This window comes from Oryzias melastigma, linkage group LG10, assembly GCF_002922805.2.
Source record: "Oryzias melastigma strain HK-1 linkage group LG10, ASM292280v2, whole genome shotgun sequence".
In the NCBI taxonomy this organism is placed as follows: Eukaryota; Metazoa; Chordata; class Actinopteri; order Beloniformes; family Adrianichthyidae; genus Oryzias; species Oryzias melastigma.
The window spans coordinates 2,606,126-2,630,599 of record NC_050521.1 but is presented as its reverse complement, the minus strand read 5'-3'; the positions used below and the strand labels follow the sequence as shown (position 1 = coordinate 2,630,599).

Below are 24,474 nucleotides of genomic sequence, written 5' to 3'. Positions count from 1 at the left end.
ATATTTTAGCAACGTGCTAGCTTTTTTGGCTAATTAGGCATCTACTGTGGTTTTGTTGGGCTAATTCTGAGTTAAGCTAGAATTTCAGCAATTTCTTTCAATTTTTCAAGAAATTCTTTAAATTCTTTGTTTAATTTCTGCAACTTTAAGCCATTTAGCAACTTTAGCATTATGCAAGTATATATTTTTTTATTTTCAGCAAATCCTTTCAGCAATTACAGTACATTTCTTTTGAATTTTTAGCAAAAAGCTTCAGGATATTCAGCAACCACATTCAGCACAAACATCCACACGAGTATTAATCACAGGTAATGCAACTTTTCTAGTTTAATTAGTCCTGACTTTACTGAGGATTGTCAGTAAAACACAGCAGATGCTTTAATACCAGTGAAAATGCATTACAGCACAACCTATAGCAGCAACACGTGGCTCTTTTTTCATCAGATTTTGTCTGTAGTCTGCAGGAAATGCTTGACAGCATTAATTTGCAGAAGCCGCCTGACCCCTGCTCCTCTAAACAGGAGCTCTCGCTCATGCAGGACTGGAACGACGGCTGCAGATGCCTCTGCAGGCTCTGGCTCCAACACACAACAGCAGCAAGATAAATAATCGCAGCAGGGTTTCTCTGTTTTATTGATATTACTAAACAGGCCCGGGGGCTGGCGATAATGGTACAGGAGTCAACCTGGACCCCATTCACCACATTAAATGACCTGAAAAAGTCATGATTAATGCAGAACTCCAGAGAGCTTCTCCATCCTGGGCTTCTGTGAAAGAAACGCTTTTTTAAATCCCAGCACAGGACAAAAAGCAGCTCTTTGTTTTCCACCATGTCTGTGTGAGACAAACTGTCCTGGGAGCTTTACACATGAGCTCTCCACTTCGCAAAAGTCGCTCATGACAAAAAATAGAACCACTGATTGCAGAAACTGCTGAGTGGCAGTCAGAATGCCCATAATTATTGTTTTTGTTCACATCAAAAAGCACACTGATGTTTTATTATTTTTATATAATCAGGATTTTTGAAATTTAAGAATCTTTTTTTTTTTAAACAGACCGCAGAGAATAACACTGTGAGCAAAAACAACATTGATCTCTTAGAAAAGGCGTAAAGAGGTCAGATCCGAACAGCCCGACACTGAAGATGTTAACGCTGGAAGGAAATTAGGATAAATAAATATTTTATAAAACGGGGAAGTTGTTTACCTCGTGTTAAAAAGGTTACAGAAGTAAAACTCAGGCTTAGAGCTTTTAAAAGATTGCAAAAGACTGATTATAACAGTAAAATAGAGTAGAATATTGATGCCACGAAGGGGGAAATTACCTTGTTAGCTCTATTAAAAACATCAAATAGATAATAAATAACACTAAAAATACACTTCTCAAATGAATAACAACAATAAGTAGTGTCCAGTGTCTGTGAGGTGTTGTAGAATCTAATTTGACAAGAAGAAATTTGAAAGATCTCCTTCCTGCAGTGAGGTGTTAAAGTCTCTGACTGAAGGAGCTCCTCTGCATGAAGAGGACTGACCGTGATGGATTCCAGTTTCTGGTTCATTCCCTTCTAACCCACCACAGTCACAGAGTCTACTGAACATTCAGTTTGATGATCTTCTTTCTGTTTTAGATTTATTATTATTATCATTATCAATGTTATGAGAAATGGTTTATTTCAAGCAATCAAGAAAAAAGTAATTCAGAAAATTAATCATCATAAGTTTACATCCATGAAGACATGTCAGACACAGGATAACAAGACATTAAGAGATTAACTGAAAGAGAGTGGAAGGAAACGAACTTATATAATCCACTATACCATTTCCTTTATGTCTATTATCATTATCCGGTTCAGAACTTAAGATCAGATATTTATATCTTTCCAACATAGATTCAGGTTATTATGAATCATCAAGTAACAATAAATCACATGACTATTTTTTTTTTTTTTTTTTCATAAGTGCCACTTCCCTGTTGCTGTCAGTGCGTCCACCAGCAGCTCCCTCTGTAGAGAAAGACACATGCAACAATCATAAAACACTCCTGAAGAATTCTGCAAACTCTGAATGACCCCGCTCTCCTCAGCCTCTCCTGCAATCTCTGCTCGCTCCTCCGGCCAAGTTCTGCTGTTGCTAAGCGACATCAGCCAGTCGTGAAGCGATGCACCTGCAGACACAAAAAGTGGAGGAAAAAAGTCCCAAAAAGAGTAGCAGGCTCGCCACCGCAGAGTGTTGAACAAGTCCAGAAACAAACAAAAACTGGTACGCAAACACAGAGTTATGGGTACATCTATATTTGGGGTAATTCTTTCACTGCGTTCGTCATATTGTAGTGCTGTCCAAATCTACAATGACAAATTCATAGAAACTTCCCAGAAGTCTTTGCAAAAAAACATTGTGCATCGATACTCAATGGATTGGTGAATATAGACCACAATGCTTTGTGGTTAAACACTTTTTGCAAAAAAAAAAAAAAAAACACATGTTTAAATTTGATTTTTTTTTTAATCCAATTTCATCATCAGAACACAGTGGAGCCACAAATAGACTGATTGGATTTTCCCTTTGAGAAATCAGTGGCGTCATATAAAAGAACAGAAGAAAAGTGATGAGCATGGTGTCCAACCTGCTTTAAAAATCAGATCACTAGTGAGTCCTGCACTTTTATAGTATCTGGGGATTAGGATGGGAATTTGGACGTTGCAATGGGAACTGGCAGTCTATTGTGTTGTCGGTTAGAAAACACAAAATTCTTTAAAAAATACTGAATCTGTTTGGATAAGTGCAGAAATAAATGAAAACGCTTTAACATTGTTTTGTATTATTATTTTTCCTTCATTTGACCAAAAGGCAAAAAAGCTGAAAACTGAGCAATGTTTTGAAATGTAAAGAAAAATAAGGCAACAGATGATAAAGTTAATGAGAAGAACTGCTAAAGTGTAATTATTTGTTTGTCCTAAAGTCTTGGCTGCAGTGTTTTTTGAAGCTTTTCCATTCATTTTCAATGTGCATAAGACAGCTTAATATAACTATAAAGAAGAGCAAGAGCCGACACTCCGGAAGGAGCGGAACATTCTGATGCCAGGTCTGAGGAAGGAGATCTCAGGAGTGTGAACGTCCAGCTATAGTCGAGCAGAAGGTTTGAAAACTAATGTTCCTGTCTGGAAATTATTTACAGCGATGTGAATCTGATTAAAGAAAGGCGCGCTCCGACTTTTGGAGCGGACCGCAGCAGCAAATGTACTTAAGATCTAAGGTGCCCTTTAAATGAGCATCTTAAAGCTGAGCCGTGTTTGAACAGAGCCGTTTTCAAAAGGAATATTCCTCCTTTATTTTCCAGACTTTTCCAGTGATGGAAACATGAAATGAAGCCGTTTGGCAGGCTAAGCCCGGGCTGTGCAGCATCGTCTTTAACTTAATGTTCTCCCAGTTCTCTGGGAGGTTTGGAAAAACGCCGCTCCGGCTCGCCGTCTGAAAGGCATTATTGAATCCAGTCTAAATGGGGGTAAAGGTTCTTAAAGTGCAACCGAATTAAATCAAGGAAAGTTTCAGATGACAATTAAGCAAGACAAATTACAGCAGCAAACATTTCTCATTCAGTTCTGCTCTAAGCCCTGATAATTTATGAGGATCCTTCACCCTGGGAAAATCAATTGACTGACTCCTGACGGCTTCATTCTGCCTCATCATAAATTTGGCCTGCTGTGCATTCATCAGCGCCGTCTTTGCTCACCTTTCCACAAAAAGCCACCAGATGAATCCTCACACGCAGGGCGGTATTTAAAATGCAAGGCCACGAAAACATTAATTGAGTTGAATAGGCCAGGCAACAGCTCAATTGTTTAAACTGGGCTAGATTTAAATCCTCATAAGTACTGCTAATTAAGATAGCAAGAGGCAGGTTTTGGACTGTTTAAAGGCAATCAATAGCCGCTATTATTCTCCCCAGAGGCAAAGTTGGCTTCTGAGGCTCACTTTGACTGAAGCTGAAGTGACAGGCAATGGCCTCATTACACATGGACACACTGAGGCGTGCAAATAAAGGAGGTCTGGCACAAACAGATACACTCTGATCAGCCCACGTGTCTGTGCAAATACAGAGGTGGAGCGGAGCGCCGTCTCAGCTGCTGAAGGACGACCCAAACGCCGCCCCCGGGGGGGCACCTGAACACTGCTACCTGCAGGCTTTCATATGCTGCATGTACCGAAACCTTGTGGAGCAAAAGAGCCAGCGCTGGGGGGCAGAAACCCAACGTTTGCTCAGAACCTCAGAGCTGGGGGGAAGAGAGGAGCCGCGGAAACTGGAAGCTTGAAAGCTGAACTCCAAACACAGCAGGTTTCAAGAGGCGCCTTTTATGCTGCTATATTTTTTATAGCTTTAAACATTTTTACAGCCTGCACTCCGCTGAAGCTTAAAGACTCTTCGGCTCTAACCAAATTGTTTTCATTTGCCGTTGTTGTTGTTACATGGTGTAAATGGGAAACCTCGGTACGCGTCTGTGAGCCTCCACAACCCCAGAAGAAACGTTAAATCTGCTCTTTAATGACATTGTCATTTGGGGAGCCGTGTGGCTTTAATTTCCCTGCGCCTGAGAACGGCTCATTTCCGACTGAGACGATCATCTTTCATAGACCCGCTCCTCTGTCTGTGTTCTGCAGGAAGGATGGGGGGCTTCCCTCAGGAGAACAACTCCATCGACACGGGGCAGGTGGACATCGGGAAGAGGGTCGCTCAGAGCGTCCCCCCCGGGGTGTTTTGGCGCTCCTATCTGAACATGGACGAGCCGCGCTTCCTGAAGTTCAACATCTCCGTGCAGAGGAACGCGCTGGTGGGAGTTTATGGGCGGAAGGGCCTCGCTCCGTCCCACACTCAGGTGAGGAGACGCTCAAATGAGAGATTCAGGAGACGTCCAAACACTTCTGTCGCCTTTGTTAGAAAAAGAGAGAAACTTAGTGGTTGACTTAAGCACTTTTCTACTTTTGGAGACGAGGAGACCGACTGCTGTGGTTTTCAAAGTAAAACTTTCCCCATTATGGGATTTCAATAGTTTGGATGCTCCTTCCTCGTTCCTTTTGTTTCTTTTTGATTCTCTAATTTCATTGAATTTGTATTTTTTTCTAAGTAAACAGGAGCACAACAGCCGAGCTGCCAAGTGCATTTCAATAACATTGTGTTCTTTGTGATGAGTCGACTAATGGGGACTCAATGCCAGCAGCTCCCACTAAATTAAGCAGTTACAAACAACAAGGAGGCAAAAACAGACAACGGGGGAGAAAAATCCAACTGACGCCCAGCAGAAAGACACAGCTTTACAGTTTCACACTAAAAACATCTGTTTATATCTGCAAAAAGATACATAATTAAAAAAAAACTCAATAAAAGCAGTAATCTATTTAAGATCACCTCATTAAGGTGTTACGGCCTGTTTTTTCTAAAGGGGCTATTAGATCTAGTATGGATCTCTGTTGACTTACGCCTGGTTCACACTGGACACAGAAGCGCCACAAACGTGCAGCGGAAGGGGAACGGAAGCCGCTTTCATTCGGGTCCCTTGTTAACCTATGGATCGGTTCACACCAGACGCAGAGAGCCGTGGTGCTCCGCGGAAGTCTCGCACCGTGCAGCGGATCATTTCAGGGTCTGGTGCGAGTGATCTGCGCTCTGTAAAAATCTGTGTCTTTATCATCATTTTCTTCAACTTCACACAGAAATGTGATTTCTTGGAATGATGCACGATAAGATCATTATCAGCAGATAATAACATCAAAGCTAATTATCAGTATTTCTAAAGATAGTTTAGGTTTGACCTAATGATGATCATTTGATAAAAACAAAGTAGACTTTGTTAGCTTTGCTTTTTTTTTCATTTTATGACTTGCTTTCCTCTTTATTCCTCCCTGGAGTTTTTCTGTCTTCTGCTTCGCTCCTTCTCATCATTTTCATTACATCGGAGGTTGACATTAAGACTTCAGAGAGCTTTTGGTTTGAAGAGTCTGGCCTGCGATCTTTCTTTGATGTTGTCAGTCAGTAGCAGTTGTGAACTGCATGCAGCTTTAGCGCCTGCGATTTCATATGCGGTCGTGCTTTTGTGGTAGATCTCATTTGTCTTTACCCAAAAGAAAAAGGGTCGGAGCACATGTTAAATATGTTAAAATGTATAAAATCTGACATTAATAGACCTTTCAAAACTGTTCATACTTCACACACCTCCACTATCACATTTTCTGGATTTCTTTTATACACTTCCGCTTGAATTATTTACACTGCAGTGCAAATTCAAGCTACAGCAAAAAATGCAGTTGAAAATCCTTCATGTTGATTCCATTTTCTTCCAGTTCTATGAACCATTCTAGTGTATTTCAGCAGCATGATGACACAAGTCCTATCATGCAATAAGCAGCCAAAGAACCAGACTCACACACTCTGTGCTGGCTGTGTGGGAGTGTGTGTTTGTGTGGTGAAGTTTAGGCATCTGCAGACAAACAGATGACCCAAAACTGCAATTTCCAAACTACAGAGAAAACAAAGTAAACTGGAAAAGTTGCTTTACCTGCAATAATGCTGGTGTGATTGCTGATTGTGGTCTCTGAACATTCTGAAGCTGTTTGCTGAAGTAATTTACTGCAATTGCTGAAAGAATTTGCTGAAAATGTTAAAGCAATTTGCAAAATGCTAAAGTTGCGAAATGACTAGAAAATTCCCTGAAGAACTATGTGAGATAGACCACTGAAGCAATTTGGTTAAACTTCTGGAAAAAATCTTGGAAATTTGCTGATAAAACTCCTCAGAAAAGGCTAAATTAGCCAAAAAAGCTAGCCGGTTGCTAAAATACTAGCTTAACTCAGATTTAGCCCAAACCCCCTCAGTAGAAGCCAAATTAGCCAAAAAAGCTAACACGTTTCCAAAATATTTACTCAAATCCAAGTTAGTCCAAAATTGCATATAAATCTATACGTGTAAAAGGTATAAATACCAAGAGTACAAGCATGAATGTCTTGAAGGTGCTGAATTTTTTGATACCAAACTTCTATAATTTGCAGAAAGTGCACAATTTTATGAAAAATATCTCAAAACTTGCGAAAAATTTGAAAGTACAAGCATGAATGTCCTGAGTATGATGAACGTTTTAATACCAATACTGCATACATTTCAGACGTGTATAAAGTTTTTAAAGGATTTGAAAATGTCCCCATCCATTTTCAAGAGGCTAAAACATTAGAATAAATTGCGTAAAATCTTAAAAACGTAAAATATACAAAAACTAAAAGTAAAAGCTTGAGTGTCCTGAACGTGCTAAACGTTTTGATGTCAAGACTGCAGAAATTGCTGAAAGTGTGGTTGAGTTTTTACATGTCAAAAACCTACAATATAAGATATAAAGCATAAGAAAGAAACAGAATCACACAATGAACATGAATGAAAGGAAGAGCACATAGTAAGGAGGAGAGCCCAGTGCATCATGGGAAGTCCTCCAGCATTTAAAGCCAGTTCTTAGAGATCCATGCTACAGTGATTAAGTTCCTGTCTATGTTGTGCAGAATGATCTGGGCCAGATGCTGCAGGTTTACCTCCCATACAGTAGGTGGCAGTATGCACTCAGTCGGATTACCCTCCATCCATAAATGAATGAAGAAGGGTGTGGACTACATAGAAGACAAAAGCGCTGCAGTGATAAAAGTGTATTCTGTACTGACTTGAAGGGTACACAGTGTTGCAGTTTGGTTCCTGTTCTGGTTTCATACTGAGGAGTTTCGATAAGGAGCAGGAGGAATCTCAAACTCTACATCTTCACCCATGCCAGAGCTTCATAGTATCTCGGTGCATTAATGCCTCGTTTCCACTGAGCGGTCCAGACCAGTCCCCTCTAGGTCAGTTTAGAATGGTCCGGGCATTTCAAGTGAGCGATTCCATTAAACCCATGTGGGGTGTAAACCGATGACGGATCTGTGCATCAAAGCGGTGCAACTACGGCGAAAGAGAAGCTGAATCAACTGACTCAGAGTTGGACGGGAAATTATATAGATAACGCGGTGGATCATTAGAATCCAGAGCAGGTGATTATTATGAATGAAGCCGGGCTCTAGGCTGCAGAACAGTCTATTGTTCTGAACTGAAAAGAACAAAACAACTCTTTATGTTGAGAAATACTCTAATGTTCTTCAATGAATGTTTTATAAAGCAGATCCGAAGTGTTTTTGATGAGTATGGATCGGTGACGGACATTCTTTGTCTGCGGGAGTCATGTGAGGCGGAAACGGGGGAATATCTCCGGTCCCCAACCCCCGTGAATACTGTATGTAAAGAATGTATTATTCTTTCCAAGACGATTGTGGGAACCGAACATCGCCGAAATCAGTAACACTATGTCTTTGACAATCATTGACACCATTTGAATTGGAATTATCTGTAAAATTCTGTGTTAACAATAGTAAACATGAAAGCAGAGTCACTACTTAGTGCTGAATTGTTGGAAACAACAGAACAAAAGTGAAATAATTCAAGTAGCTGCCAGACGCATTGGTGCAACACACACCCCCGATCTACCTCGGAAGGAACCAAAGGAACATAACGTTTTACAGCCTCTTCAAACTAAAATAAAACATCAATACTTGGTGAGAACCATCGAGAATCAATTGCAGGACTAAATATTGCGACGTATCGCAATATGGATATTTTGGCACACCTCTAATAATTACACACACCTCTGTGACAGAGAACCAGCACAGACCTAACAGGAAGTCCTGCTGTGGCCCTCCCACTGCAGTACACGTCATGTGATCCTTTTTTGTGTTAACCACAGCCTCCTCCAGTGTGGGTCACACAGTATTTTCACCCATTTTTAGTGGTCTGATACAACAACTCCTAGAACTAAAGAAGTCTGTTTTTTTTGTTTTTGGTATCAAGTATGAAATAGTTCTAATTGAAGGGATGGCTGAAGGTCAACTCATAGAAATATGTATTAGAAAAGAAAGCTGCTGTCTGCCTTTTAAACCCAAACAGAATCAGAAATCTGCCGGATGAGGAATGACAGAATGACAGTACAAACAGTTGTTGACCTTCTGTCCACATGTTCATTCAGTTTGTGGAAATCTTTATTGGACAATTTGATAAGAACCTTCTCCGTGTGGTTTAATATTTCCAGCAAATATCTCAAATCAAAGTCATGAGGTCAACTGTGTTTTGGCTGAAATGTTCCTGATCATTTTCTGGATTCAGGTTTCAAGCTAAGCGGGAAGACATCGACCGAGTCGTGGTGGTCGGGGAAACCCTCTTCACGCCGCTGTTGGTTTGTGGCCTGGAGATGCGGGTCCTTTCTTTTCCCAACAGTCAAAGGAACCATCACTGTGTGTGAGGCTCTAGAGCAGGAGCGTCAAACTCAGTCGGACAGGGGCCAAAGCCCAAAACACACCTTAGGTCGCGGGCTGAACGGGACAAACATTTATTGAACACTATAAAACTACATTTTTAAAACTTTAAAACCGTAACTTTTTAACATAATTATGATCTAGATATATAGCATTACCTGTGATAATGCTAGTGTGAATGCTGTAAACTGAATGTAAAAATGTAAAGATGTAAATACTGATAGCTGAAGATGCTGAAATTGGTAGATAAAAACGGTGAAGCTGATAGCCAGCTAAAATATTCGCTAAATGCCAAATTAGTCTAAAAAAACTAAAATAAAAAAAAAATAGATCATCCAAAAATAGCAAGCAGGTAGCTGAAATATTAGTTAAACTCCAAAATAGCCTAAAAAAGTCTTAGTAAATGCCAAAATAGTTTAAAAAGCCACCATAATGCCAATTTTTAAAACTTTAAAACTGTAAATCTTTAACATAATTATAAATAATAAAAATACAGGAATATTATTCCAGAATAAATCAACTTAAACCTTAAATAACTTTAAATATTTTACTCTCCATAACAATATATTATTTCAAAATTATGCAATTTAGAAATAAGTGCTAGATAACATCGGGCCATTAATAATATTTAAATAACATGATCTGGCTGTCGGGTGTAATCACCCAGAGGGCCGGATCCGGCCCCTGGGCCTTGACTTTGACACATGCTCCAGAGGACTCAGCCATCAGGCCAGCTGCTTTACAGCGTTTAAAGGTTGATGTTTGTGATCAGTCACATTTTTATGTGATATTCTCATCTGTAAAGAGTAATACGTGAGTGACGCCAACAGAGAAACATTCTCCTTGGTGTTTTGTAGAGCATCTGCCTCCTGAAGGTCACTCTTCCCTTTTCTCCTTTTGATGTGAAAGCATAAACGTGTTGTCCCTCTGATCTGGCTCTGCACAGCTCTTCTTTCTTCAAGTTCACAAGGTTGAGTTTTTGTAAGAACATATGTTCGTTTCAGAGCCCGTGGCAGACATCCTCAAAACAAATTATAAACTCCTTTTTTGTGTTAGATTGAAATGATTTAAGTCTGTGTCCACACCTGTATATGCCTCCAACCAGGTTGAATTATAGTTACCACCAGTAATGAGAGATATTTGTAGATTCAAAAAGAGAATCTTCTCTTCAGGTGAAATTACCAAATGAAGCTTGTTTTAAATTCAACTGAGTTATGAGTTCATCTTTTTGCTTTATAGACTACAAGGACATGAGCAAATAATAGACGGCAGTGTTAGATCCAGGAGAAGCAGTCAGAACACAGCGGGCGGTCACGCCGCCATGCTCTTTGCTGTAATGAAATCCTCCACCTTTGCAGGAAGACTGAAAGTCTCTCTGGGTTTTAGGAAATTAAAAGTCGTCTCCGACAATAATGATGCTGGAAGGTGGGCTAGAACACCTCACCAAAGAAATCAGGAATGTCAATGTTTGAACTGTAAATATTAATCACGACGACCACACACCATCACTGCTGTGTTCTGAGGAGTCAGCTCGGCCCGGTACGCTCCTTGACAGAGATGAGTGTCCCCTCTGATCCTCCAGGTGAAAGGTGCTTGCTGCATCTGGGAAATCAAGTTTTGTACCTTTTTAGTGGTAATAAACACCCCAGAGAGGAAATGATGTCTGCTCTCTGTGATTTACGGCATGAGAAAATGGGCCTGAAAACTTCTTACTTTCTTTTTGAAATATGCAGCGCTCCTCTTCAAAAGCTAAAAGAAAATCAAGGATCGTGGACAAATTCAGGAGCTGCTCTTAATTTTTCACCCTGAAGCAAATCCGTCTCCAGGTTCCTGCTGGAGTCCCTGCTTACATAAAAGATGAGAGGACTTTGTAATGTGTTAATAATAAAAAGAAAACCCAGAAAGATCTGGAAGGAGGGTTCTTAGTGTCTCATCATGCATACAGATGAGGTTACTGGGATTTTTCTGAAGGTTTAGAGATAGTTTAGTACAGAAAGTTCTGTTCATGGTTCAGATTGTAAACAATAGAGATATAATGATTTCATTCCTATTATAATTTGTGGTTGACGATCCAATTCATGGATGACATTGGTTTATTTTAAATGATCCAGTTGGTTCAATTCATTGACCTAAAATGGATCAGAGCAGACACAGGAGATGGACCGCAGCCAGAACAGACTTGTTCTTGTTTCTTTGTCAGTTTCTCCAACAACGTCCTCACAGGACGAGAGAAAACAGACCAGAGAGCTGCAGGAAGACCCGCTGCAGCACATCTCAGTAGGAGGGTTTCTTAGTGCTAAGCGTCTCTTTCCATTCGGGACTTTTTTGCTCAGCGTTCATGAGCTAAAGTGCTGGAGACCTTGACTGGACCTCTGTGTTGATTCTGAGGCTCACTCCTCACATCCCTCTACAGATCCCATGACCTTTCCACATCCGCTGGAGCATCGTCTCTGACTTCTGCAAAAATGAGCATTTTGGTGCCTTTATGCTGCAGCTCAGACAGCCTCCACAGTTCTACTCAGGGCTAATTCTCCTAATGCAAATGGATTTAGGTTAGGCTAGATGAGACGCTTATGTCACAAAGGCAGATTTAATAATATCCTTGCACCCTGCAACCTAAAGATCAGCCAGTGACTGTCTCAGGACTCAGAAAGTCCCTCATCCGAGTTGTTAGTCGGGTTTATCTGGTCCTAAACGTGGCCTGACATCGCCCACCATGGACCAGAGCAGCCGAGCATCAATGAGCTCAGTGAAGATCCAGAAAACGTTACAATCCCGTGGAGTTGTCTGGTCAAAAAGGTGACCGTGAGGTGCTGAGGGTTGGTTCATATCATGTCACGCGGTGAGTAACAGTAACAATGTTTGCAATAAAACTCAGAATAGGAGAATGATAACACATAATATATGAATACAATCAAAGGAAACACCTGGTTAGATATTCTATGACCGTCCTTGTTTTATGTGTTAATTTAGTTTTTTTATGCATCAGTTCAACAAATCCTGTTTATTACACATTATGAAAGAAGCAAACACTCTGTGTGTTTAATTTTCCATTTACCCCGTCATTTGGATCTGTCAACACAACCGATTTGAAGCCGACTGGCTGTTGCTAAGCAACGTAAACAAAGGCCAGGTATGGTGAGTTCTTAAGAGTCAAAAACATTAGAAAGGTGAATAAAAACAGACGAGTAACATCCGAATAAACAAGCCACTTCAGCTCTGCTGTCAAACATATTTGGTTTTGTAAACGTTGAATTTCAAACTGTAAAAACGTCAGAGTAAGTCACTGCCTTTATGTAAAAACATCGTACTGTCGTTTGGCTTCTTAAGCAGAAAAAACAAAACAAAGCGTGTCTTATTAGTATATTCATCGATTGCTGAACATATCTCCCCTTGTTTTCCCTCCTCTGAGCTGGATTTGTGGACAGTTGTTGTTTCCGCTGCACCGAGGCAGCTTACAAACTGGAGTGTTTCCAAAATGACTGATGGTCTCTTGAACGTCCTCTTAGGGCAGCTGCACTTCCAGAGGTGGAGGCACTCACACGGCAGTTGTTTCCAATCACAGCTGGTGGAAAAATCTCCTAGCTTCACCTTCCAGACCCTCTACTGCAAACATGGGCTTTGCATGAGTGCTCACAGTGAGGACCGCAATTTGATAGAAGGCAGTCCAACAATGGCGAGCACAGCGGGGCCGCAAATGTCACCAGGAAGGAAAGAAAAGCCAACAGAATCAAAGACTAGAGGATGCTAATGACCGCCGCGCTACCTTTACGCCTCAAGTCTGTCAATGCAGGACATTGTGTCCATTCTACATTACATGCCGCTAAGGTCCCGGGGGCACGGATCAATGCATTTACTTAACTGAGCATGAAAGACCCAATGAGGAATATTGACTCCTCACTGTATTCACTGTTTGGGAAACAGGACAGCGTTTAAGTGCAGCAGCCTCTCCGCCTTCATCAAACGTTCGCCCCCACCATCCGCTATCGAATCCCTGTCTCCCACCACCAGAACACAGACAAGCTCAAGGAAACAAACTTTTTTCAAGTTAGTCACCAAGTTTCTGTAAAGGGTGAGGAATCTGTCCGCGGGGCTTCCAGCAGCGCCTCACGCTTCATCACCTCGCACTTATTCTCTGGTATTGTTGGATTGAGATGAGTTTGGGGGCTTTCACACCAACTAATCGAGATGTATGCACTTGGTCAGGGGGTTCTGGGTTTGTGGGAAGGACTGATTTACCCCCCCCCCCTCAGGTCAAGAACAGAAAGACTCTGCCTCCACCAGGTTAATGTCCCTCAGCACCACTTTACTGGAATCAAAGTTTCCGAGTCATTCAGTGAAAACCCTGTTTGTTCCTGTGAGCTTCCTCCTGTGTTATCACTGAGTCTGTATTCAGAATGATTGAATGGAGCCTCTCCATCTGAGAAACAACAAGACCACACAGAAAAGAAGCACATCTACATTTACTATGACGTTTAAGAAAAAAAAATGTGGATACAGAAAATTAGAAATTTTAGTTTGATTTGGTTGAAAAATCAAAAACAGGTTATGATCTTCAGACATGCAATAGAACATTTTCCATGTCAGCTTTGACGAGGTTAGCATTTTTAATAAAGATGAGACTTTACCGCAGTTTTCTTATCCTACATTGTTGAAGTTTAGCTGTGAATGTGATGCTACAGTGCAGACGGAACAGGACATTCTGGGTTATCCCCACAGACCCGGGGTGGGCAAACTTTTTGAAGGGTTCTAAAACTTGACAGACAACACAAAACGAATGCAAAATAAATATAATAAGGGAAAACATCAAAATTACAAATTAATATTACAAATTACAATATTAATAAAGATTGTCAATATATTTTATTAGTGTTTGGCGGGCCAGATTAAATGGTTTAATGGCTGTGGTTTGCCCCTCCCCTGCCATAGACCGTGAATAATACCTGGACATAACAAGTGTTGAGGTCCCGCATAGGAAATCCATTACCTCCAGCCCTCGAGAAATCAGACAAGATTCTTCACCGTCACTTCCTGATACGTCTACCGCTATATTGCAACCGATTGGTACTCCTCGACTTCTTGATGTGACCACGGAAATGTGAACGGCGGCTCATTTGACCGCAGTTGGAAAGGATTGTAAATCAATGAAAGAGCATTTTGATGTTAGCTTTGATTATTTTATCAAGAACTCTGAGAAACCAATGATTGAATGTATTGATCACAGTCAATAAACATTGGAGAATTAGCTAAAAGAGTCTTTGGTGAACTGGAAGGAGAAAGAATCAGGATTTTGGAGGAAGTTCTGTCCATGAAGATCTTCACTTCCTCGTCCAGCTGACATCCGGATCAGAACCATACGGCTGGACATTACCCAGATTGATGGATGTTTTTATGTAGCAGCAGTGAAGATTTATGCTAGAGAGACACAGAGCTATCATAATCAGACAGGGGGGATCAGGGGCGGAGCACCAAAATCCCACACATTTAGGTTGTGGGACTTTGGTTAAAAACTTAATTATCGTAAATAAAAGACTACAGTAGTAAGAACGTTATTTTTTTAATTAAAAAAAACTGTCCTTGGGGGACTTTAACATTATTAAAAGGTATGCTAAAAAATGCTGTTTTCCTCACATTTGTTTTTTTATTTTATTATTATTTTTTTTATGTGCAGAATACAAACAAATAAGAACAATCATAGAAAATGAAATGCAGACAGCATTGTCACTGAAAGTGAAGACTAAAGAACTTGTAAATTGACATACATGAATTTGACTTTCACACGAAATCCTCAGAGTTGACCATTTTCTGAAGTCTGGTGTAAGAATAAATGTGAGTATCTTGAGCTGAGCTACTGAAAAACTAGACTACAAACTGGTGGAGAGTGTAAACCAGCAGCCCACAGCCACTCTGACTGTGGAGTCAGTTCATCTGACTGCATGTAACAAGCGTGCCGTCCTGGAGCTGTGCTGTCTGTATTTGCTGAACTGCTCCGCCGCCTGTTAGGAAGGTGTCTGTTCTGTCTCTGTGCTCTCAGGCTGAGGCTCAGGTGTCTAGCAGGTGCATTCAGAGCAGATGCTTCCCTTCTTGGAAGCAATAACTGGTTGTTCTATGTTTACTCTGCAATTGATTGCTGTTTTGGAACCAAAAACAGACTTAGTTTGTATATCTTTGCATCTTTATACAATTACTGAAAAGGTTGCCACGTGCCAACTTCTGTCTGAAGAAATGGGAGCGACTGTTGCAGACGGGGTGTGTTCTGTGGAGATGAAGCAGCCCTGGACCAGCCTGAATTTGAATAACCAGCCTCCACGCGACACATTATCAATGTTAATTTGAAAAAATGTAATAAACACATTATTTTTTTCTGAGTTCCCGTCAGAGTTTGCCGCTTAGTTTCTGCCTTCAAGCAATTTCTATCAGCACACAAACACAGATCCAGATAACATCTATCAAATGTAAATAACTGCCACTAGAAATCAACTTTTATTACACTTCAATAATTGCTGTGCTCACAAAACACTCCTGGCTGTGTCTTGGGGGAAACTTTGCAGACTGGAGCTCACCGGCTGCATACAAAGCGCTCCCTCGTCTGCTGGATGAGACTGGCAGCTGCTGCATCTGCTCTTCTTGTTTTGCAGTATGACTTTGTGGAGCTGCTGGACGGGAGCAGACTCATCGCCAAAGAGCACCGCACTCCGAGCGACGTGGACACGAAGGCCCGGCTGGATCACCCGGTGACTCTCCACCAGGCCGGCTTCATCCAGTATCTGGAATCAGGGGTGTGGCACTTTGCCTTCTACAACGACGGACGGAGTGTGGAAATGGTCTCCTTCAACACCATCATCCAGGGTACGGACTACTGGGTCAGCGTGTCTGTGCCGCAGAAACCAGCTCAGTTTCTCACACTGACCCGTACTGAGGCAGTGTTTGGGTTTCTCTCCAGAAGAGTGGATTACTGTGCTCAGAACCGCATTGTAAGTTTGTAGAAGCATTGATCCTTCCCTCCTAACAATCTTCTCAGTGTTCTGAGGTCTGTGAAATGTCCTCAAGGGTTTTGAGGGAGGAAAAACACTAAGGTTGAGTTAACGAATTTCTTTTTCTATTATCTTCTGGGAGTTCCATCGATCCCGCCTTACAAATATGAAGGTATCGATGTGTGAGGTCAAAATTGCTGGAGTCTGACACAGGCTCAATGAACACCCAATACCAGCCTGAGTAATAACGTGAAGGCTGTCCCTCTTAATGCCCGTCAAAATGAAGGCTGCTGTCTTTGGGGGGTGCGATTTATGAGCAATGGCCTGTTGAAAGAACACAAGATCTGTCTGTAGGATATGTCAGATTAACTTCAACTCAGGGAGGATTTGAGCTGTAAACACTCAGGAGATCGCAGGGCTTGTGTGGGCATGATCAGTCATTCAGGAGGTGGGGGGTGGGGGGTGTCTGGAAAATTGAATTGTTGCGTCTAATTTGAAATGTGGCTGCTTGAGCCGGCGTGGTTGAGACGGGAACAGCCCGGTTCTGGGAGCTTGGATCTTAGTGGGACATGGACAAACAGCTGTAAATGTATGCTGTGGCTGATGCTGAGCAGATGAGGGATTCTGCGGCACACACGCCGTGTTCAGTGTTGCTGTTTTTTATTAGGTTTGTGGTTAAAAATCTCTCTTTTGCTCTGTGTTCCCACAGAGTCTGTGACAGAGTGCACACACAACTGCTACGGCAACGGCGAGTGCGTGGCGGGGTCGTGTCACTGTTTCCCAGGATTCATAGGACCGTACTGCTCCAGAGGTAATTACTCAGCGTTTATAATTATCGTAAAGAGGTCAGTTGAGAGCTTGTAGGGCTTATCAGCTCATTGTTCCGTTAATGGAACATTAAACTGATAAGTGCTGCTCAGGTCCACCTCGGCTGAAGTATAAAAAACGCTTTTTTTCATTTTGAAATGAATCCAAAGATTCCTGTTACAAACTACAGCTGAGGTAAAGGCAGTTTTGAGAAATGAACTGAATGAAATAAGAAAACAGATTATCTTTTTTTATCTCCAGAGCTTGATTGGTACATTACATTAGTCTAACATTGGCTTGTGTAGGTAAGTAATAGAGATGTATCTTTAAGTCCTTCCTTAACCCTCTTTTATCTCCTTTTTCTTTTGTACACCATCTCTAACATCCCCCTCTCTCATTCTCTCTTCTTTATTCCAACTAGATATTTATATAACCATAATTCAAACAAAAACGTTTAGCCTGAAATAAAAAAAAGGGTTATACAAATATGTCATAAGATTCATAACCCCATATTGTAGCAGGAAAATCTGTCCAACACAAGAGACCTTCAGCTCAGATCTGTTGCTCAGCTGCTGGTTACGATGATTTCAGAAAAAAGAGATGAGTTTTTATTCTTCGTGGACAACTTTGAGCCTTTTCTTTTTTTATTGCATCATTTCATTTTTGGATCACTCCCTAATATTCTGGTTTTCTTGAATCCTTTTTAACAGTTTATGGTATTTTATTTTTTTAGTAACTTTACAAACCAAAACAAATAATCCAATAGTAAACAAATCTAAGCATTTAAAATAGTTAAAGTCCAGTTCAGGCCAGACTGCCTTAACAGAATGTTAACTTTATAGTATTTTCACAAATCTGACAGATCCAGAAGATGGAAACATTACTTTGACTAGACATGTAGGAATACCTGTGATAATGCAAGTGGGAATGTTGTAAGCTAAATCTGCCTACTGAAGATGCAAGAGTCAGTAGCTGAAAATGCTGAAATTCAAGCGGATAGCTTGCCAAAATATTAGCTAAATGCTAAATTAGCCACAGTAAAAAGCTGGAAAATTTTGCCAAAACAGCTAGCATACTGATAATAAACCAGCTAAACTCCAAATTCACCAAAGGACCATAAAAAAAATCACATTTTGCCAGAGCAGCTAGCATAATGCTGAAATGTAAGCTAAACTCTAAATTTTCCAAAAGAACATTTAAAAGTCCAATTTCACCAAAACAGCAGACATAATGCTAAAAGATTAGGTGATGCTACATTAGCCAAAAAAAAAAAAACTCAAAAAATGTCTAATTTTGCCAAAACAGCTAGCACAATGCTAAACTATTGGCTAAAATCTAAATTGGCCAAAAATATGGAAAAATGTCTAATTTTGCCATAACAGCCAGCTCCAATCTCCAAATTTGCCAATAGAGCGTAAAAAAGTCAAATTTTGTCAAAACAGCTATCAAAAGGCGAAAATATTAGCTAAACCCCAGATTTGCTTGAAGATCTGGGAAAATGTCTCAATTTGCCCCAAAGAGCTAGCATAATGCTAAAATATTAGCTAAATGCTAAACCAGCCAAAATAAAGGAAAAATGTCTAATTTTGCTATAGCAGCTAGCATGTTGCTAAAACAAATCCCAGTAGTTTCTGAACATTTTAAAGTTTGAATGGTGTTTATCTGCAGAAGTTCACATGTTTTTGAAGGATTTGAGCAATTTCCCATTCATTACCTATGGGGCATATTTTACTCAATATTTCAAAAACTTTGATGTTTATGAATACCTAAAGTACAAGCAACAATGCTTCAAACAAGCTGAACGTTTTGATACCAAAATTGCTGAAATCACTGAAAGTGTGATGGAGTTTTATGTGCCAAAAAACGTACGGAAAGGATCAGGAGAATTACTATAGTTAGAAAGCTGCAAAGCATTTACACAATCAAAGAGAGTGGAGGAATCACCTTTTTAATAAAAATCCAGATTCTGTTATAGATCATTTAAGAAGTGAGTACAATTAAATATCTACACAGCTTTGCAGATGACATTCAAATTTAGGAAAACATTGATAATACTAGACTAATGAGATCACACGTGTAGCCTAGCTAAATGAGCCTTCAGTGAATAATGTTTGTAGCATTGCTGGTGGTGAATTCCTCTTCTTTTAGCCTTCACTATAACAAAAACATGTTTTGTGCTGTGATCTTCAGCATGAACACCGCAGCATCAAAGGAAGCGTTTTCTCTGCCCATCTGATCTGTTTTCTATTGATTTGAAAATGCAGCCACAGCAGCACAAACCTGTAATCAAAGTTTTTTCATTTCTTCTCATCGTTCTCATCAAAGATAAGTTCCTTAGTTAAGAATGCTTATTTTTTTTGTATTTGATGATAATTCATGAATGATTAATGATCCATTATCCTGCTGTTTAACCTTAAAAAGATGATTTACCTGAAACAAAGAAATCTCGATATCATCCAGTTATTGATTTGGGCTTCAGGCAGTAATCAGCACATCTCTTTTGACTGCATGTAGGGAGTTTGTGTCAAACCTAAAACTGTTATTTACAATAGTGTTTGACTCTCTCATAGGTTATTTTATTGATACATTTCAAAAATGAGAGTATATCTTCCATTTTCTCTAAAAAGAACTATTTTACTGATTCCATGAGCGGTTTAGTAAATGAAATCCTCGCCAGAGTTTGCAGTGGAAACGTTCAGAGGGCTCTGAAACATGTCTTCAGCGTCTGAAACAGACTGAGAGTTCTGTTTTAAAAGTGTGAAAACTGTTGAACAGATTTCATTGATTTCCTGCTCAGAAGTTTTGGAGTCTCTTCATGTGGGAAATCTATGTTCAGTCTGAGCAAACGCTCGACTCAAATGTTGTCAGTGGACGAGTGTTCTCCTCAGACAGTCAACCAAACCATCGGGCAGATCTGTGACAAGTCAAATATTGGTTAACAAGTCCAGCAATGTTTCTTTTTTAGGATTCTTCTTTAATTTTATTGGGTTTTGATGACAGAACTTTTTTCAATTTTTGGGGCAGGAAAGACCTGCAGGAATTAGAGGAGAACTAAAGAAGATGTTCTGCTTTAGACCAAACTCTAAACCAGTCAGCTGAGAGTTAAAGGACCTGTTACAGCAGGGGGGTGAAAATCCAAAAACACACAGTAGGTCGCAGGCCGAACAGGAAAAACATTTATTAAACACATAAAAAAGAAATTGTTAAAACTTTTAAACCTTAAAAACCTACATTTTTAACGTAAATATAAATAAAAACAGTCAGGAATATCATTCCAGAGTAAATCAAGTTAAACGTTTTAATATTTTACTCTCCATACTTTATAAATAAAGTAAATGTTAAAAGAAAAAAATTTTCACATTTATTTAGCTGTATGTCATTTTCTATAAAAAATTAAACTTATAAATATTCCAAAAGATTTTGCTTTCTATGAAATATATCCTGTCACATTTACAAGATAACATCAGGCCTGTAATAATCAAAGTATAAAATGATCTGCCCATAATTACTCCTTGAGTTTGACACATGAGGCTTACAGGTATAAATATAGACTTTTTCACACAGTTTTTGTTTCTACAAACATTATAAAATTACAATATTTCAATAAATGATATTGAAACTCAAACAAGGATTTGTAATAACACACATTATACATACTAATTTTATATATCCACTTTTATATATTTTACACAGAAGAGGCCTTAAATATTAATAAAATTACACCTTTAAATCCCAGCGGTGCCATCCTAATATGTTTAGATCTAAAGAGACGAGGATTAAATAGTTAATAATCTTCGCGATATATTAACTGTTAAGAAGTACAAACGTCCCGTTCTGCTTCTTTTTTGAAATGAAGTTAAAGTTGCTCATTTAAAACGTCCACAACAAAACATAAAGCAGCTGCCTGCAATACTGTTTGTTCTTTTCCTGCTGGACAAATAGAAAATGTATTTGTTGCTTTATTTTTGGACTCGAGGCAAAAAACTTTGACATAAACTTCCAGCTTCCAGTTTTACTCCATTACCTGTCGGGATCCGGCTGCTCTCAGCCCACAGAGGGTTTTACAGAGCAGTGCCTGAAGCCGACTGAAAACGAGTGAACGGAGCTCCTCACGCTGACGTCTGTCCTCAGCCTCGTGTCCAGTGCTGTGCAGCGGGAACGGCCAGTACACCAGGGGGCGCTGCCAGTGCTACAGCGGCTGGAAGGGGACCGAGTGCGACGTTCCCGTCTCCCAGTGCATCGATCCTCAGTGTGGGGGGCACGGACTGTGCGTGGCAGGAAACTGTGTGTGCAACACCGGCCACAAGGGAGTCGGCTGTGATCAAGGTAATCCAAAAAGACAAACTCTGTGCAGCAAACAGCAAATTCCTCCGATTTTCCTCAGAGGAAATCGACACTTTCTCCTGGTGAAACAATTGGTGTTTTCAACTCCACCGAGCAAATAATTCTTTAAAGGCTGTTATTGATACTGTGTGTATAAATTAACTTCCTCTTTGTGTTTGAACCAGCAAAAGGTCGAAGCTGGCCCATTGATGCAGTCAGCACTCTGCATGCTCCAAAACTGTGAAAATCAATCAGTCAGAGGCATCTGCCCCACTCTGAACAGACAAGGGATTGCTTCCTCCTCCGTGTCAACCAAGCCCCCCAGCTCTCCGTTCCCTCACTTCATTGCATTTAACTGCATCGATCCCCATGCAGATAACAGGCAATTATCGGCTCAGATTCTCATGCGGGACGTGTCGACCTCACATCCGAAGCTCTTCATCAAACGAACAAAAACACAAAAAGAGGAAAAATGCTGGTTCTGTCCGTGATACAAGACCTGTTCGGTCCACTGAGGCTTAAAACCTCGTCTCCTTAAAAAACATCCAGTCATTGTTATTTGTAAGAACGGCTTTTCTTTCATTGAGTGAGTGCTGTAAAGCATTCACACTATGGTGTTCCTGGTTTTCTTTATTTTTCTTCCGTACATTTTTGGACGTCCGAAGCTCTTCAACTTCTTCACCTTTTCAGCTCATTCAACTATCAAAATATTCAGCTCTTTTAAGAGACGGGTGCACGAAAGTTTCAACTAATTTAGGCTTTTTTTCAGCTTTTTAGGCTATTTTGGAGTTTAGCTAATATTTTAGCCTTATGCTGGCTATTTAAGCTAATTTAGGCTTCTTTTCCGTTTTTAGGCAAATTCGGAGTTTAACTAATATATTAGCTTTATGCTAGCTGTTTTGGTTAAATTTGACATTTTAACAGTTTTTAGGCTGATTTGACATTTAGCTAATATTTTAGTTGGCCATCAGCTTCAGCGATTTCAGCTATTAATTTCAGCATCTTCAGCTATCAGCACTAACATCTTCAGCTTACAGCATTTGCACTAGCATTATCGCAGGTAATGTTATAAATCTAGCTGCATTAAAATCCCTTTTATTGAAAATAACACAAAATGAAATACTAACACACTGGCATTGGTGGAATGAGAGTGTAATGAATTTTAAAAGACAGACAGAGTTACCTCATGTAACAAACGCCTTGAATTCCCTTAAACTCGCTCTGAACGCCTGCGTGCTTCACAAAAAAGAATAAGCCACATTCCGTAAAATAGAAAAAAGTCTGGATCCAGCCATGTGAGTGTTGTGTGGCTCAAGACCATTGCCTTCCAGCGCGAGGCTCTGAACCATAGTAGCTAGTAAAACTAGCGGCTGGATAAGTGTAGGGTAGCCACGCAGGAGACCTGGGTTCAATGTCCACTGATCTCCATCCAGACTGGGTCCTTAGGCAGACCCTTGACGCTGTTGCCTAACTGGGTTTCCCTGTGCCTTCCAAATACAGGGCTGCGTCAGGAAGGGCATCCGGTGAAGCAGTAGGTGCTGTGTCGCTCCGGCGACCCTGAATGAGATAAGGCGAAAGGTGTCCAACAACTGTGATGTTAAAACTGGACTGGTTTACTAAGTACAGGACAGAGGTTCATCTCAGGAGAAAACTATCCACAACCACTGCATCAACAACACAAGCCTTATGCAAAACTGTGTAACACGTGAGAATGTACACGCCCACCTGCTTGTGGATTTCCATGGCAACCACACAGATGTAAACAAAACCATTAAAGCTACATTGACAAAGAATGCAATTATCATCTCAGGGGAGTCGATGTAAAGATGTGATCAAAGGTCCTGCGGCGCAATTTGATCATCAGGCGCGGCGGTCTAATGCAAGACAGCAAGTCGTCAAACTGTCACAGAGAGACAGAAGTACCGCTGAAAGCATCCGTCATTCAGACAAAGCTCCTGCAGTAGATTTTGAACATCGTCATTGGAGAACCTGTGATGAACCCAGACACAGAGACTTGATTATCAATGCTTTCTAGAACTCTTCAAAATGAATTAACCTGATCTCTCAACATCATCTGTGACTTCCATGCATTTTAAATGAGATGTATACGGTCACAGCTCCATGTAGCGATCAGGCTAAAAACCTTTGCCAGTAGCTCCTCCCACATTCGTCTGGGGCGTCATGTTTATGAACACAGTTTTGGACAAAGCGTCTGCAGCGTGTCAATACAGAGGCAGTGGAACCAAATCTGACATGTCAATCTGGTTCAGTGTGAACGCAGCTCAACGCGGAGAGGAGGAAGGGCAGCAAAGACAAAACGCGTGTGTCCACATTTTGTTCATTGACTCTTTACTGGTGTTACAGCCAACCCACCCCAACACTCTGACTTCCTTTTTACTAATGTACTGGATTTTCTGTGGATGTGGAAGGAAACTCAGATTTATAGTCTTGACTTTGGAGGATTTAGCGGGTAACAAATGATCGACGGAGTGAATTGGACTTATGCGAGGTTCTGCTCTACACTGGTGTCTAAAATGAGAAGAAATTACACAAAGCCAAAATTCTCCTCTAAACTTTTCCAAAGTTGCTCTAATCTGAGTGTTTGGGATAAAGTCATGGTTGCATGAAGAGCCCAGAGCGTCTGGCTCTCCTGCTGAGCTCCTCGTTGAAGCTCCTATAAACCGAGCGCACTAATGTCACCACCTCTGTGTGCAGGAAGTTGTGCAGCTCTAAGCTACAGTCAGGTCCTGCGCTCGACTTACAGAGACATGTGGAACTGCTACAGGCCTTGTTTCTGTGCTCATGACACAAAAGCAAGAAAGTCGGAACATTTTCTACATTCTTCCTGCACCTTTGATCTGAGTTTTGTATTAAACGCGCTCGTCACTCCTGTTCCTCCTGCTCTCCTGCATTCAAAGTGCATGTGAAGGGATTTTTCTTTAAAGGAAGAACTTTAGCTGGTATCATCATTGGTGGGAGGAAGCAACACAGCTCTACCCCCCCCCCCC

General features: G+C 40.6%; 1 protein-coding gene across 10 annotated transcripts in view; it reads left to right on the top strand.

Moving 5' to 3' along the window:
• The window catches only part of si:dkey-237h12.3 (teneurin-3), a 210,027-nt gene that overhangs the window by 120,180 nt on the left and 65,373 nt on the right, over positions 1–24,474 (top strand). For all 10 annotated transcript variants that reach the window (XM_024262578.2, XM_036213790.1, XM_036213789.1 and 7 more), the window contains 4 exons: positions 4,656–4,870; positions 16,001–16,211; positions 17,046–17,147; positions 21,275–21,469. In XM_024262578.2, the coding sequence (XP_024118346.1) occupies positions 4,656–4,870; positions 16,001–16,211; positions 17,046–17,147; positions 21,275–21,469 (723 nt within the window). The remainder of the gene's footprint in view (positions 1–4,655; positions 4,871–16,000; positions 16,212–17,045; positions 17,148–21,274; positions 21,470–24,474) is intronic.